Source organism: Muntiacus reevesi, chromosome 4 (assembly GCF_963930625.1).
Source record: "Muntiacus reevesi chromosome 4, mMunRee1.1, whole genome shotgun sequence".
NCBI classification, from domain to species: Eukaryota; Metazoa; Chordata; class Mammalia; order Artiodactyla; family Cervidae; genus Muntiacus; species Muntiacus reevesi.
The window spans coordinates 105,969,638-105,987,829 of record NC_089252.1 but is presented as its reverse complement, the minus strand read 5'-3'; the positions used below and the strand labels follow the sequence as shown (position 1 = coordinate 105,987,829).

The window sequence follows — 18,192 nt, the reverse complement described above, 5'->3', positions numbered from 1 at the left end:
TATGTATCTTTGTCCATCCTTTTCTGTTTATTCTTTCAGAATATCTCCATTTACGTGTGTTTCCTGTAATAGCACAGAAGTGGGTTTTACTTTGTGAGCCAACCTGAATTGTTTACTTTTAATAGAAGAGAAAGCCCATTAATTTATATATAATTTATTTATAAACATAATTTATTACATTATCAAAGATATGGTCTCAATGCTGTCTTATTAATATTACATAAATTACCTGTGTGGGTATATAGTCTTTCACTATGTGATATATTTTATTTAAATATATACTTCTTCTTTTTAAAATCTATCTTTTGGCACTGAGAAATGTTTGTGGTTCTTTTTTCCTTCTGGTTATCTTTATACTAATACCTTTATGTAACAATTCTAGTTCTCTCTAATTTTAGACTATTTTCTATTTCTTTTTTTTTTTTAGCAAACATTAAAAGTTAGCAATAACCTCCTTTCTTCTCTCTTTCAGGATCTCATTTCACATAACAGCCTTTTATTCCCAGTTAATACATGATAGGTAATCAGTTAAATTATTAGGCAATAACCCTGTCTTAAAACCGGGAGGGAGGATGAACAAGTTTATACCACTATTCACCTGTTCTCTCTACTGTGGTCTCATATTTTTTATAGCTATACTGTATTTATGTTGTCAGAGCATGTACAATTACATAGTATACTGTCTCTCTTATAACCATCTTTTAGATTTAAGTTCTACAGCCATATATACATTTAGGGTTTCACTAATCATTGTCACACTAACATTTCTTCATTTGTGTGATTTTCTGCGGCTCATTCTCTAGTGGATTTCTTTGGAAGGGCTCATGGGAACAATATTCCCTGGGTCTCTACATATTCCTAACAGTTGACATGCGGCCTTTACACCTGAAGCTCAGTTTGGCTAAACATAAAATCCTGGCCTTGTATGTTCTTTTACTGAATTTCTTACATATGTTACCCTGTCATCTTTTGGCATAAAGCATGTTGTCAATTAGTCTGGTGACAATCTTGTTTTCTTAACTTTTCAAGAAACTTAAATGTTTTTTGCCTAAAAAATCAAGGGATCCATTTCTGCTTTAGAGTTTAATACACACCTGTTCTCATTTGACTTCTCCATGTACATAGTGAACCCTTTCAATATGTATTTTTAGGTCCTATTTGATTTCCATAAAGTTTTCTTAAATTTTAGTTTACAGTATTTTAATATTTCATTGGTTTGGTTCTTATCTTCAGGGACGTCTATTTTGGCCAACCTATATTATTTTTTCCAAGTCCTTTTTATTTCTTTTAATTAAAATTTTTTCTTCTTTTTCATCTTCTCTTTCTGTTCAGTTATTACTCTTGGTCCATTCACTCCTGTTTTCATCTTAGTCTTCAGTTCAAGTATTTTTAAACTTCTAGTTCTTGTCTAACTTCTATTCTTTTTTCAAATCTTCCTTTTCTCCAGTCAGTTGATTTTCTAATTTTTTTATTTATGGTTTTTCTCACTGCTCTATCATAGTTACTATTTTCTTTTATCCTGTTTTGAAATGTTTTTGTCTGATAGTGTTCACCTTTTTTGTGATTATGTTTCTATGGAAGGATTTTATTCTTCCTTTTTGCCTTTTTTTTTTCTAATTATAATAATGTTACCTTGTATGAGACTTGACAGAAATCACTTCCTGCTGTTCATGTTTAAATGAGGTGAATTTTGCTATACTCGAGATAGTGGGCCAGGTAACTTCATGTCTCCATAACTTTCTTTTACATTGTTTTTTCACAGAATGTTAATGATCAGTTAGAAGCCCACCAAAACCCCAGGACTCAGATCTTCATTTGTAAATATCATCCTTCAAAATACAAAAAGGAAAAAAAAAACCCACCAGGGTTTCCTAGAGAAATGGCTGATTTCAGGGTTGAGGCAGGGAGAAGTTTCCTGAACAAGAAACTACTCAAAGAATAATGGGAACACAGCCAGGGACACATCTGCCAGCTTGAAGAGGTGTCCACTGGCCATATCTAGGACAGTGTGATCATCAAAATAAATAATGACAGCAAGGACTGTAATCCACTGAATAAGACTCATGAGTCTACACTGACATATATACATAAATACAGATGCACACACAAATGCATGTGTGTACATAGGAGAAAAGGGAAAGCCCTTTCTGTAGTAAAAAGCCAATTATGAAATGTAGAAGGAATTAGAAAAAAACATTTGCTAAGCATTAGAGTAGTAACTGTTTCAGATAAAAGTTACCAATGGATGCCAAAAATAATGGGTGATGTTTGAAGAGTAATGAGATATTTACATAATTTCAAGGTATCTTCCCACAAGATACTTACTAATTAAAAACAGTAAAAGTAATTTTACAGTGGAAAAATTTGGCATATACCAATGTAGGTGATGAAAGTTAGTATCACAAGTTAGTTACTGGACAAACCAACAGCATGTTGTCTCCTAATATGATGCACCAGGAGGACATGGCATTACTTCTGCATTTTTTCCTACCAAATGTCCACAGTCTGAATGTAAGTAAACATCAGACAAACCCAAATTGTGAGACATGCTAAAAAATAATCAGCCTATACTCCTCAAAAATGTCAACATCAAGGAAGACAAAGAAAGGTTAAAGAAACTAAAGAGATGATAGCCAAATATACTGAAATCTTGGACAAGGAAAAGACATGGGGAATAATGAATGTATTAGATCCAAGACATAATGAACATTAGTGGGAACACTGGCCTGTAACTTTCAATGATGTCAAAGTCACGGAAGATAAAAGACTGAGGAACTGTCCCAGATTAAAGGAATCTTAGGAGACACAATAAATGAATGTAACAAATGACTTGGGATTTTCTTTTACTATAGAAACATCTTACTATAAAAACACTATTGATAAAAACTGAACAAGATCTATAGATTAAATAATAGTATTATATCAAAGCTAATTTCCTGATTTTATTATTTTACTGTGTTCATCAATGTCCCTGTTTTTAGAGGTATATTCTCATATTATTCTCATAAGAGTAAAAAAGCAAAAAAAGTAAATAAAAAAGGCATCATGTTTACAAGCGACTCTCAATGGTTCATTAAAAAGATGCACGTGCGTGTGTGTGTTTGTGTGAGAGAGAGAGAGAGACAGAAAAGAGAGAGACAAAGACAGAGAGGGAGGAAAGGAGGATAAAGTAAATGTGGGACAATGCCAACATTTGGGGAAAGCTGGCAATAAGGCCCCAAGAATTTTCTATATTTTTGCAAATCTGAAATATTTCTGTAAATCTAAAATTATCAATATAACAAAATAAGAAGCTAGAAGAAAAGCATAGAAGGTTGAGAATTTTCTTAAGGCATCCCTTTTTCCATGTTTATATGACCCTTCTCTATCTTTTGTCCTATTGTCTCTGTCCTGCTTAATTTGGATTCTACTCCCAGTAGGGCTCTTTCCTGGAAGGGAGCTTCAGCTGGTTTATTTTAAAAGCTCACAGGTCCCAGATCATCTGTAGGTAATAGGAGGGAGGACAATAAAATCAGGAAGAGAAACAAGCTGGCCCAATGTACTCTAAGACAGCCAGACCTACAAGTCTTAAACTCAGAGAGCCTCACACACCCATAGGATGATAAACAACTGATGCTCCCTATGAATGTCACAAAAGACTGAGGCTTATAAGGAGCACAGAAAATAATTTTTTAATGGAAATGTATATTAATCCTTATATTCTCATTCAAAATACTAACCCAAAGAAGTTAGGAAGACTACTGTGCTTAGGAGATGTGAAAATCTTAAGACTGTGGACAGCCCAAATTTTCCTACATCAATAATACCACACCACATCTTGATATGACATATCACCATTACCTTCTGGGGCTTCGAGGGTCTTCTTATTCTGCTCACACCACCCAATGGGGTAGAGGTCAGCCTTCCTGATGTCACACCAGAAGTCTGCTCTGCGATCCTCCCCATAGCCATCATAGCGGAGGAGGAGCAGCTGCTCGCAGGTGGTAATGATGGTGGCAACCCAGTAGGTTTCAGGATCAGCTTTCACAGCCACCTCCAGTTTCATCCCAGGAGCAAATCCATTTTGCAAACGTGTGTCCACCTGAACATGGAAATGTTATTAACCACCAGAAAAACCTCTCAAATGAGTGCTTCTTTGGTCAACATTCTTTAAGACATACCATTTGGAAGCACTAAATGCAATAAAATCTTCTCAAGGGAAATCTGAGAAATTTCAATTCTAACTTACAGGAGTGATCCAAACAAAACAGGGACTAGCAATGCTGCTCTGTTCCATCGACCCTGAAGGAGCTTTAACAGAACTCAATATTTCATGAAGGCTGTCTATCATGATTATATAATATGCTTTCTATTAAATATACAGAGCACTGAATGTTCACCATTTTAACAACCTTCAACACATTAAGATTTCAAGAGTGACTTCTCAATCATTCAAAAGAAAATTTATGAAGCTAGAAAAAGTAAAGGATAAACAGAAGTTATATTGATAATAAATATGTATAATATGTACCATACAGAGGGAGCCATATTTCCCAGTTACCCTAAAACAGTCTGTGTTTATACCTGTCATCCTTGAATAATTCTAATAATGCCTCCTATCTCTCTCAAAAGTGCACTAATTTAAATGACAAATTATATAGTCACAAACATTGCAGTCTGCAATTCTGGAAATCCTGTACGTATATACTAAATAATGAGAGCCAAGTTTCTTACTGTGGGATAAAGAAGTGCATAAACCAAAATGTATAAATTCAAACTAATCACAAGAAAAACCGAAGCCCAACTAAGAAACCTAAAACATTTAGGCTGGTGAAAAAGTAATTGTGTTTTTGGACCGTGAATTTTAAATCATTATAACTAGGTTCAAATACACCTTTATTAATCAAAACAGGAATCATGGTAATCAACACATTTTTGCCAATGAGAAATAAGTTTGCTTATGCCTGTAGCATAAAAATCCATGCTTTGGGATTCAACAAACTCTTAGAAAGCATTTTCTGCCTCCTGCTGGTTGTGGAAGCATTTTCCCTGCAAAAAGTTGTCAAGATGTTTCAAGAAGTGGTAGTCTGTTGACAAGAGGTCAGGTGAATATGGCAGATGAGGCAAAATCTTTATAGCCCAATTTGGTCAATTTTTGAAGTGTTGGTTGTGTGACGTGTGGTCAGGTGTTGTGGAAGAAAACTGGGCCCATTCTGTTGACCGATACCAGTTGCAAGCATTGCAGTTTTCAGTGCAGTTTGGTTCAGCTACTCAGACATGTCCGACTCATGTGAGTTTTCAGTGCATCTCATCGACTGGCTAAGCATACTTCTCAGATGTAATGGTTCTGCCAGGATTCAGAAAGCTGTAATGATCAGACAGGCAGCCGAACAGTGACCATCACCTTTCTTGGATGTAAGGTTGGCTTTGGGAAGTGCTTTGGAGCTTCTTCTCAGTCCAGTAACTGAGTGAGTGGGTCATCACCGGTTGTCATATAAAATCCATTTTTCATCGTACGTCACAATCCAATCAAGAAGTGGTTCATTGTTGCATAGAATAAAAGAAGACGACACTGCAAAGTGACGGTATTTTGATTTGTGGTCATCTCATGAGGTACCCACTTATCAAGCTTTTTCACCTTTCCAATTTGCTTCAAATGCCAAACAAATATAGAATGGTCAACATTCAAGTCTTCAGCAACTTCTCGTGTAGTTTTAAGAGGATGAGCTTTGATGATCCTTTCAATTGGTCATTGTCAACTTCTGATGGTCAGTCATTAAGGAGCACAGTGGCTTAAAGCTCCTCATCTTTTTTTTTTTTTAAAGCTCCTCATCTTTAAGGCTCTCATCTCCTTTGCAAAACTTCTTGAACCACTACTGAAGTAATACATTCGTTAACAGTTTCTGGGCCAAATGCGTTGATGTTGTGAGTTGTCTCCGCTGCTTTATGACCCATTTTGAACTTGAATAGGAAAATTGCTCGAATCTGCCTTTCATCTAACATCATTTCCCTAGTTTAAAATAAATACAAAATAAGCAGCAAGCAATAAGTCACTAGCAAAAAGATATAAAGTAAGAAATGTGTATTAAAATGATGTATAATATAACCACATTTATAAAATAATGTATTCTGATATCAAACAGCAAAGTTCAACAATGCAAGACTGCAATTATTTTTGTACCAACCTAGTAACTGGTATAGGATTTGCCCTTCAAAAGTATCCACACCATGAAAGACAGAATGAGGAACTGTTATGCAATGAAGGAGACCATGGAAACACAACAACTAAGTACAATGTGGCCATCATAACCACTGGGAAGTGAGGGGGCTTCTGAAAAGGAGAAGCCAGACAGGGAAAGCATGCATCCTGTGTAAACTTCCTTTTTATTCTAATCACTAACCTGCTGTACTCCTGAAAGGTAATCACTATCCTAAATTATAACACTACAGTCTAACACTGCCTGTGTTTCAGCATTATGTGGGCACAATTATGCAGTATGAATGCTTCTCTTGCCCAACACTGCTTATGTGATTCACTTGTGCTGTTACACATAACAGTACTTGATCTCTTTTCACTCTTGTATAGTGTTCCATTATACACATTTGCCATAATTTATCCATTCTAATTCTTTTAGGTGAAGACACTCTGGATAGTTCACAGTTTTGGAAGACTACTAATAACACTGTCATGATTAGAAGAATAGATCTGTGTGTCAGATCTATTGCATACCTACATGAGTTCTTAAAATAAAAAGATATGGCCAAGCTGTTTCCCAAAGTGGCTGCACCAATGTACTCTCCCAATAGTGTATAAGAAATCTTCTTGCTCCAACATTCTAACAAATATTACTGTATTTTCAACCTTTTTCATTTTAACCATCTTGAAGCACGTATTATCTTGTGGTGATTTTAATTTGTATTATTATTAATAGAGTTGAGAATGTTTATATTTTACTAGCCACTTAGATTTCTTCTTCTGGGGAATGCCTAAATTTTTTGCCAACTTTTTAGTCAACATTCCAGGTACCAGTTTGCTAATTACTTGGATTACAAATATCATTTTCTTGATGGTGTTGTCTAACAAACAGAAGTTATTAATTGCAATATACTCTGATCCATCAATATTTTCCCTTTAAAAGGTTAATTAATTTTCTGTATTTTTAAACAAATTCTTCCTATCCCTAGAGGTCATAAGATATATCAATACTTCTATATTATTTTCTAGAAGCCTTTCATATGGAGAACTAATATCCACCCTGAGTTAATCTCTATCTGTGGTATTAGGTTGAGGCCAGGTTTTACTTATTTGAATCAGCTTGTCAATTTCTACCTAATTTTTTTTGGTGTTTCATTTGAGTTGCAGTAAATCTACAGATCTGTTTGGGAAAAACTGACATCTTAACAATAATGAGTCTTCCATTATATGAACAAGGCATATTCCTTCATTTTAACTTATTTCAATAAAGATTTGTGTCTCTTTGCAAATATCTTACATTTATTTGATGTTTTTTATGTTATTGTAAACCACATCTTTCAGTTTCCATTTTTGTCTGTTACTAGGATATAGAAATAAAATAGCTTTTTTTATATCTATCTTGTATTTAAAAATCTTGCAAAAATTACTCATTAATTCTAATGATATAGTTGTACATTATTTTATTCATCTGTAAATAATGATTATTTTCCCCTTCCTTCCCAATTTTTAAACATTTTAATTGTTTTTCTTACCTTATTGTATTGGTTAGATCCTCCAATACAATTATCAAACAGGGATCATGCTAACCAGCATAATTTTGTCTTATTCCATGATAAAAAGAAATATGGATCATATTACTATTAATAGTTTTCTGTAGATTTTGTATATATACACATAATCAAATTAAGGAAATTCTCATCTATAGATTGCTAAGATCATAAGCGGATATGGAATTTTATCAATAATTTTCTTTATATATTGAGATAATAGTAAAAATTTTCTCCTTTACTCTACTACTATGGTGAATTATGTTGGTTTATTTTCAAATGTTAAGCCATCCTGCATTCCTGGAAAAAATCAACAACATTATTAATGTATTATCCTTTTTAAATATAGCTACATTCAGTTTGGTATTACTTTGTATGAAGCTATTTTTGCATCAGTCATTATAAGTGACCCATCTCTGTAATTTTCTCTTCTTGAATTATTAGGTTTGGTATCAAGGTTGTGCTGATCTCTAAACAAACCGGTACCCTACAATTAACATAGGATCGAATGACCAGACAGAAAGGAACAGAAGACTTAAACAAGATTATAAATCAACGAGACCTAATAGACATAAAGAGACTACTCAGCAACAAGAGAATACACATTCCTCTCAAATGAACATGGAACATTCTCCAGGATTGACCATAATGTTAGGAGAAAAATTAAAAAATCATACAAAGTACCTTTTCTGATCACAATGGAATAAAACTTGAACTCAGTAACACAAGGAAAACTAAAAAAATTCACAAATATGTGGACATTAAACACACTGTTAACCAATAGATCAAAGAAGAAATCACAAAGGAAATTAGAAAATTCTTTGCGACAAGTTACAACAAAAATTGGGCTTCCCTGGTGGCTAAAGAATCTGCCTGCAATACGGGAGAGAAGAAAGCAGCATCGTGAAATACATCCAAAATGTTCTGTTCTTCTTAACAAGACTAATCCTCAAGAAAAACTATTTTACTAGGTCCTAACCAACTACAGTGAACAGAACCTTACTGATCTACGGTAAGGAAAATACCCAACTCCAGCCCCCTCTGGCCTCCAAAATAGGGGAAAGAATATGCACAACTCAGGATCACTAAAACACTGAGACCAAATCACAGGACTGGAGAATGCTTTTGCTCCCCTCATACCTTACCACCACATCAAGAGGGCTTCTGTACAAAAGGTGAGGCAAAAAATGACAGCAAAGTACCTTTTAGCCTCTCACACCTACAGCTAAAACGAACAGCAAAATCAGCCTAACTTTTATCTGGATAAACAGAAAACAATGAAAACTCATTTATTTTTTTTTACTCAGTATATTATTAACATATCCAGCTTTCAACAAAAACTTACAGAGCTACTGAAAAACAAAAAACACATTTTGAAGAGACAGAGTAGATATTAGAACCAAGCTCAGATATGGCAGAGATGTATCATACCAGTAATTTAAAACTGATTCATACAATAAGGACTCCAAAGGAAAAAAGATCAAATGAAAAAAGATTTTCATTTTTTCTAAATGATCAGGCAGTCAAGCAATATAGTCACCACTTACATGTTTAAAAGACCCATAGGGAACTGCTGTGGACCCTGTCTCCTCCAGATAGTCTTCCCAGCTTAACTCCACTTCTTCCACTCCAGATCCAGCATCTGGAATTAAGACAAAACAACACAAAACAGGTAAGATCCAATGAAAGAAAACTCAATATATAAAAATATAAACTTAGTAAACCTAAGTTACAACTTACTTCACAAGTTAATTTACTTTACACCCAAGATAATTAAGTGTTCTTTTTAAATAGCAGCTTCCCTTAATGCACTGATTGGGGCTCCCCTGGGGATTCAAATGGTAAAGAATCTGCCTGCAATGTTGGAGACCAGGGTTTGATCCCCGGGTTGGGAAGATCCCCTGGGGAAGGGAACGGTTACCCACTCCGGTATTCTTGTCTGGAGAACTCCATGGACAGAGGGGCCAGGTGGACTACAGTCCATGGGATCCTAAAGAGCTGGACATGACTGAGCGACTAACACTTTCACTTCCACTTAATGCACTGATTATCAATGAATCTCAACATCATAGAATGTGACATGCTATCTCCTGCTGGGATCCATTTGGGATTCACCTAAATGGATCATATAAAGCTGGCGAGAGTATAACTATTATAATCACTTTGGACCGTAATCTGGTATCTAACTGCCAAGTATCTGAGATCCTTAATAGGCATTTCAAACTTCAATTTTCAATCTCTTCTTCCTTAGTGTCCTCAAATTGAGTAAAAGATACCATTGGCTGATATTTTGGCTCAATCCAAAAACTGTGGAGTTCTTCTTACTTTTTTCTCTTTCTCTCACATCTTACATTAAATCCATCAGAAAATTCTGTAGGTACTATCTTTAAAAATACCCCAAATCTAATCACTTTCCACCATCTCTACTGCTCTAAGTGCAAGGTCTAACAACAGTATCTTTCACCTTTTAATCACACAATAAAACCTAAAATCTCTGGGAGACTGCAAAAGCCGTATACGATCTGACTCCTAGCTCCTGACCTTGCCAGAGCATCCCCAACCAGCCTCTTGCTTGCTCACTGCACTCGAGGAACACTGAGGTTTGTTTGTTTTTTTACTTTCTAACCATGTTCTCTTCTCACAGCCTCTGTTAATTATTATCTCAGCTTAGGCTCATTCCCCTGTGTCATTCACAGCTTTACTTCATTCAATCTCTACTCAAACACCTCTTCAGAAAGACCTTCCACCAACCAGAAAGGCCTTCCATCAGGGCACATCTAAAGTAGAAGCCCCCAGCCTCTGCTTTCATTATCTTCAAAGCATTCATTCCTACCTCAAAGTATACCTTATGTCTTTTTATCTTCCCCATTCGACAACAAACTCTATGAAGACAGGAACATTGTTTTGGAAAATCCTCTATTTCTGTCAAAGCAGAGACTCAACACATTTTTGTTGAGTGAGCAAAGATTCAAACACTTCATTGTAATCCAATAACCCCAATTCACATAAGCTGCTTAAAAGCAGGGTTTTATTCACTGACATATCCCCACTGTCTTAAGACGATGCCTAACACCACCAGGTTTGCAATAAACAGTCGCTGAATGAGTATACCCTTGGGGAGTCTATGCTTCACACAAATACAAGGAGGCAAGCAAATACAGGGATGCTCACCACGGCACTGTTTCTAACAGCAACAGACAGAAGCAATCAGTAGGAGAATAGATAAATTATGGCAATCCTACAATAGAGCACTACTATATAGCAGCTGAAATGAATGAACGGATTGACATATAAATCTCAAAAGGAAAAAAAAATCATATCAAGTAAAAAAAAACAAGTGCAGAATAAAAAGTACAAGATATAATTTAAGCCTCAAAACAAAACTCTGCAATATAATGTTCATAAATACACGCATTTCAATAACCTTTGGGGATGTAGAGAAGCAAAGAAGGTTAGAAGAAAATTAAAAGAGACTTAAACTATATTATGTTTTATTAATTTAAAAAAATGGAACACATGAAAACGTGTTCAACATCATTCAGTTCAGTCGCTCAGTAGTGCCTGACTCTTTGCGACCCCATGAACCGCAGCATGCCAGGCTTCCCTGTCCATCACCAACTCCCAGAGTCCACCCAAACCCATGTCCACTGAGTCAGTGATGCCATCCAACCATCTCATCCTCTGTCGTCCCCTTCTCCTCCTGCCCTCAATCTTTCCCAGCATCAGGGTCTTTTCAAATGAGCCAGCTCTTCACAGCAGGTGGCTGAATTATTGGAGTTTCAGCTTCAACATCAGTCCTACCAATGAACACCCAGGACTGATCTTCAACATCACTAGGGAAAGGCAAATCAAAACCACAAAGAGGCATCATCTCATACTCACTAGGATGGCTATTATCAAAAAGCAGAAAATAAGTGTTGTCAAGGAAATGAGAAATTGGAATCTTTGTGCATTGCAAGTCTTGGAATATAAAATGGTATAGTCAGTGTGGAAAATTTTTTGGTGGTTCCTCAAAACATTTTAAATATAATTACCATATGATCCAGCAATTTCACTTCTGGGTATATATCCAAAAGAATTGATAATAACAGGGACTCAAACAGGTATCTGTACATGAATGTTTCGAGTAGCAATATTCACAACAGCCAAAAGGTGGAAGTAACCGACCCAAGTACCCATCAACAAATGAATGGATAAACAAAATGTGGTATATGCATACAATGGAATATTATTCAGTCACAAAAAGAAAGGAAATTCTGATACGGGCTACAAAATGTAGATGAACTATGAGAACATTACACTAAATAAGTCAAAGCCAAAAGATCAAATATTATATGTTTCCACTTACTTGGAGTAGTCAAATTCATAGAGACAGAAAGAAGAATGGGAGTTTCCAAGGACTGGTGGGGAGAGGGGAAGGTGCAGTTAGTGTTTAATGGGTACAGAGTTCCAAAACAGGAAGATAAAAAGTTTTGGAGATGGTGGTGTTAATGGCTGCACAACAATGTGAATGAACAGTACACCTAAACATGGTTAAGATGGTAAATTTTATGTTAGGGATAATATACCACAATTAAAAAAAATGAAAACAAATTTGGACAAAGTTAATTTATTATTTATTAATTTTTAATTCTGTAAGGTAGGTACAGAAGTATTCCTTATATGTTTTCCATTCATTTCTACATATTTGAAATTTTTCACTAGAAATAAAACAAATCAATAAAGACTTTATTGGGGGCATCCCGGAAGCATGAGTCAATAGAAAGCCAACTTCCATCACTAGAACATAACAAGGCTAGACAATTCGTATTCATGGTCCTTGGCAAGAACCCTAGCACCTCAAGCAGCATGCTAGTTAAAAAATAAATAAATAAACAACAGGAGCAATAAAAGCAATGCATTAAAGGATTAAAATCTCCCATACATCAAAAAACTACCTAAAAACTTAGAAAAAACAAAACTAATTAACGATCTGACAAAAAATGAGCAAAATAAATGAAAAGGGAATTTATTTTTTTAAATTGCAAACAGTCCTTAAACATATGGAAAGATGTGCATATTTGCTCATTTTAAAAGAATGCAAATGAAAACTATACTGAGATATCAGATTGGAAAAAATTCTAAAAGTTTGACAACAGACGAGATCAGGCGCATTCCGGGTGGTATGGCCGTAGACTATATTTTTGTTGGCAACAGCTAACAAAATTACATATGTATTTACTTTCTGATCCAGCAATTCCACTTCTAGGAATCTATCCCAAAGATATGCTGGCAAAAATACAAAAAGACGTATGTACAAGGCTATTCATTGTAGTACTGTATATGTAATACCAAGACTGGAAGTAATCCAAATGTCCATCGGTAAGAAACTGGGTGAATAAAATACAGCATATACATCCAGCATTGCTGCTGCGGCTGCCGCCAAGTCACTCCAGTCGTGTCCGACTCTGTGCCACCCCACAGACAGCAGCCCACCAGGCTCCTCTGTCCCTGGGATTCTCCAGGCAAGAATAATGGAGTGGGTTGCCATTTCCTTCTCCAACATCCAGCATTACACAGCTGTAAAAAGGAATGAGAACGATTTCCACATACTGATGTGGAATAACCTCAGTACATATTAAGTGAAACAGCAAAACACAGCAGTTTTTATTGTAGCTCTAATTTTTGCATAAGGTAAAAGAGATATGAATATATATGTAAATGCTCACATATATCTTTTTACATTTTAAAACATGAACAACAGGATAAAATGTAATAAAACTTCTTTATATATGGAGAAGAATAAAAAGCATGAAAGTGGGAATGTTGTTATAAATATAATTTTGATTTTATAATTATGTATATTCTTTACACGATTTAGAAACATATTTAAATTAAAAATTCTAAAAACCGAAAATGAACTTAAACAAACATGCCTAATGGTTGGTGGAAAAGCCACAAATAAAACAGAATCCCTTTAAGTCATTATTAAAATACAAAATTCTGACTGCAAACCTGAGTAGAGTATATTTAAAAACAAAACAATAAAGAAATCTTTTTTTTTTTTTTACAATAAAGAAATCTTAAACCACACACTACTCTATTGATATCTGGAATGTTGGCATTTTTGTTGTGAGAAAATTACATGAGTATTATATAAATAAATAAGTTTAAATAAGGATAAAACAATTTAAACAAGTTTAAATAAGGATAAAAACAAGTGATGATACTAAAGATTCCAAAACAACACATTTTCAAAAGAAAAGAGACAAAAGATATAAAATCAAAAAAGAAAATCCCTGTAATTTTATAAAATTATATAAAATTTATATAATTTTATAAAATTATAAATATCAGATTAAGCCATCTCATTTTCTTTTCTCTTCAAAAGATGTGTATTTTGGGACTTTGCTGGCAGTCCAATGCTTGAGACTCCACCCTTCCAATGCAGGGGGCTCAGGTTCAATCCCTAGTCACAGAACTAGGATCCCCCACACTGCGCATCAAACAAACAAACAAAATGATGTGTATTTTCCAGCTATGTTTAGGGATGAGACCTAGAAGAAATGGCAAGCTGCTATCAATGAGCACCCCAGCATCTGGGCTGTAGACTATAAATATCATATCCACTTAAAAAAAAAAAAAAAAAAAGAGCTTCTCAGAGAAATGTCAGATTGCAAAGTTGGGGCAGGAAATGTACAGGAGGAACCTCAGAATCTTACTAGGCCAGAAAGCAAGGACTAAAACTATCAGAGATATAATGACATCTCATCCAAAGAACACAGGAACCAATTTGAAACAACTCTCACTGCTCGAGAATGGAACAATTTGATCATCGAATGAATGATGACAGCAACAGATTCAAATTCCCATGTGATATATATTATACATGTGATGTACATGCTGTGAGTTAACGACAACATTTAAAACAAAAGAGAACAAGTCAACTTCCTAAATAGCAAAGTGAATACCTTACTCTTTCAGAAAAGCAGCAAAAATACTGGCTAACCATTGAAAGTTGACTATTTCAAAGTTCTGAAATTAACTGAAGGCAAAAAAAAAAACAAAACTGAAAAGCATCTATTCAAGACAGGTTATTGAACCTCTGTCAGAAGAGTGGGACTGTGGCACTTTAAGTTGGACCTATTCCCATCTTTCATTCCTCCTCAGCTAAAAAAAGAAATTTTAGAACTGAAAATATAATAAACAAAAAACAAAACAAAGCCCTCCATAGATAAGCTCTATAAGCAGAATGGGGAGAACAAAGAATTACTAAAATTAAAGAGCAATAGAAAACACCCAATTTAAACAACAAAGAGAAAAAAATGAAAAGAGCCTCACAAAACTGTGCAACAATAACAAGGATTTAACAAAAGTGTCTTCAGGGTCCCAAAAGAAGAGAAAGAACAGGGCAGTAAAAGTCCCAGAAGAAATAATGGCTGAAAACATTTCAAATTTGTCAAAAAAGCCTACAGTTTTAAGAAGCTGAGAAAACTCCAAACAAGATAAACCCAAGGAAATCTGTACACAGACACACAGAGTCAAACTGCTGAAAATGAAAGACAAAAAATCTTGAAAGCAGCAAGAGAACAATACCCCTTCTAAGGGAAGTGACCAGAGACAGGGAAACTAATAATTTTATCACCAATAGATCTACCCTAGAAAAATGGCTAAAGGAAATTCTATAAACAGAAGTGAAATGATAGTAGAAGGAATCTTGGAAAATCAGGAATAAAGAACAAAAAATAAAAATAGTGGAAAACATTATTATGAAACATTTTCCTTCTTCTCTTCAATTTCTAAATTATATTTGACAGCTGAAGCAAAAAAAAAAATTTTTTTTTTTGGCCATACCACAAGGCATGTGGGATCTTAGTTCCCTGACCAGGGATAGAACATGCAACACCCTGCATTGGAAGTGCAGGCTTAACCACTGGACAGCCAGGAAAGTTCCCCCAAATTTTAACAATATCTGATGTGGTTCTCAAAATATGTAGAGAAATATTTAAGACAAGATTTTTATTATAAGAGTAGGTAAAGAGAGATAAGAAGCAGGTAAAATGTCTACACTTCACTCTAACAAAATGATAACATCAGCAGAGTGGGATATGTTAGGTATACATAATACCTAGAGCAACCACTAAAAAAGCTACACAATGAGATACACTCAAGAACAGTATATAGGGCTTCCTTGATGATCGATTGGTTAAGAATCTACCTGACAACTCAGGGGATACAGGTTCAATCCCTGCTCCAGGAAGATCCCACATGCCATGGGGCAACTAAGCCTGTGCGCCACAACTCCTGACCCAGCGCTTTAGAGCCCGCAAGCTGCAATTTCTAAAGCCTGTGTGCCTAAAAGCTGTGCTATGCAACAAGAGAAGCCACCCCAGCGACAAGCCAGTGCACTGCAACAAGAGGCTAGCCCCTGCACTCCGCAACCAGAGAAAGCCTGCACAGCAACAAAGACTCAAGCAAACCAAATCTTAAAAAAAAAAAACCAAAAAAAAAAAACCACTGTAGAGACAAATCAAAACAAAATTCTAAAAACATTTTCAAGTATCTCACAGAAAGATAAGAAACAGAACAAACTGTGTGGAGATTTCTTAAAAAACTGGAAATAGAACTGCCATATGACCCAGCAATACCACTTCTGGGCATACACACTGAGGAAACCAGATCTGAAAGAGACACGTGCACCCCAATGTTCATCGCAGCACTGTTTATAATAGCCAGGACATGGAAGCAACCTAGATGCCCATCAGCAGATGAATGGATAAGGAAGCTGTGGTACATATGCACCATGGAATATTACTCAGCTGTTAAAAAGAATTCATTTGAATCAGTTCTAATGAGATGGATGAAACTGGAGCCCATTATACAGAGTGAAGTAAGCCAGAAAGATAAAGATCATTACAGCATACTAACACATATATATGGAATCTAGAAAGATGGTAACGATAACCCTATATGCAAAACAGAAAAAGAGACACAGAAGTACAGAACAGACTTTTGAACTCTGTGGGAGAAGGTGAGGGTGGATGTTTCGAAAGAACAGCATGTATATTATCTATGGTGAAACAGATCACTAGCCCAGGTGAGATGCATGAGTCAAGTGCTCGGGCCTGGTGCACTGGGAAGACCCAGAGGAGTCGGGTGGAGAGGGAGGTGGGAGGGGGGATCGGGATGGGGAATACGTGTAACTCTATGGCTGATTCATGTCAATGTATGACAAAACCCACTGAAATGTTGTGAAGTAATTAGCCTCCAACTAATAAAATAAAATTAAAAAAAAAAAATTGGGAAAGGTGTACATCAAAAAAAAAAAAAAAGGAAAAAAAAAAAGAAACGGAACAAAAAATAGAGAAAACAAAAACCAGCAGATGTTAAAAAAAAAAAAAAGGCACACATGAGCCTTAACATATCAATAATTATATTAAGTGTAAATGGTCTAAACACACCAATTACAAGACTGAAAAAAATTTTTTAATGACTATATGGTTTTATAAGAAAGTTACTTCAAATATAATGATTCACAGAGGTTGAAAGTGAAAGAATGAAAAGGATATACCATGGAAATGTTAATAAAAAAAGAGTATGGATAGGTAAAATCTATAGAAACAGAAAGTAGACATGATCTCCAGAGGCTAGATTAAGCAAAAAATAACTGCCAATGGTTTCTTCTGAGGAGTGATGAAAATATTCTGGAATTAGGTAGTAGTGCTTGTGAATACACTAAAATCCACTGAATTGTGTATTTTCAAAGGGTAAATTTTATAGCATGCGAATTGTATCTCAAAAAAAAGTACTTCAAAAAAGTTGTTAATTAAAAAGCAAACGAACAATATGACTGATAAATGAGCCAAAAATACGATTACATGGTACTGAAGAGGATATAGGGATGGCAAGTAAGAACCTGTTCAACATCACTAGCCATTAGGGGAATGCAAAGTAAGACCAAGATGATCTGTTAATTTATCAGCACGACTTAAGTAAAAATAGTGACAATACCAAATGGCTGTGAGGATGTGAAGAAATCAGATCTCATACATTGCTGGAAAGAATGTATATGGTATAGCCACTCTGGAAAGTAGCTGTGCTCCTGGGCATTTATCCCAGAAAAATGAAATCTTATGTATATGAGTATTCATAGCAGCTTTATTCATAAAAGCCAAAAGCTGGAAGCAACCAAAATGTACTGCAACAGATGAATGGGTAACCAAACGGCAGTATATCCACAGAATACTACCAAGCAATAAAAGAGAACAGATTCCTAATATATTCAAGAATCTGGATGGATATCTCAGGGGCATTATTTTGAGGGAAAAAAAGCCCATCTCAGAAACTCACATACTGTGGTTCTACTTATGTAACATTCTGGAAATGACAAAATTATAGATATGAAGAAATGATTAATGGTTACTTGGGGTTAGGGAATGCTGGGGAAGAGGAGTCAGTGTAACTGTGAAGGGGCAGTAAAAAGGAGCTCTG

At 35.3% G+C, this 18,192-nt stretch overlaps 1 protein-coding gene across 8 annotated transcripts in view; it reads right to left on the bottom strand.

Annotated features, from left to right (window-relative positions):
- Nucleotides 1–18,192, bottom strand: part of SFMBT1 (Scm like with four mbt domains 1) — a 116,404-nt gene that overhangs the window by 35,312 nt on the left and 62,900 nt on the right. For all 8 annotated transcript variants that reach the window (XR_010662986.1, XR_010662985.1, XM_065933494.1 and 5 more), the window contains exons 3-4: nucleotides 9,270–9,364; nucleotides 3,841–4,081 (exon numbers count right to left, since the gene is read on the bottom strand). Coding sequence is in view for 6 of the 8 variants with exons in the window: in XM_065933494.1 (XP_065789566.1) it covers nucleotides 3,841–4,081; nucleotides 9,270–9,364 (336 nt within the window). In the remaining 2 variants the exon portion in view is untranslated. The remainder of the gene's footprint in view (nucleotides 1–3,840; nucleotides 4,082–9,269; nucleotides 9,365–18,192) is intronic.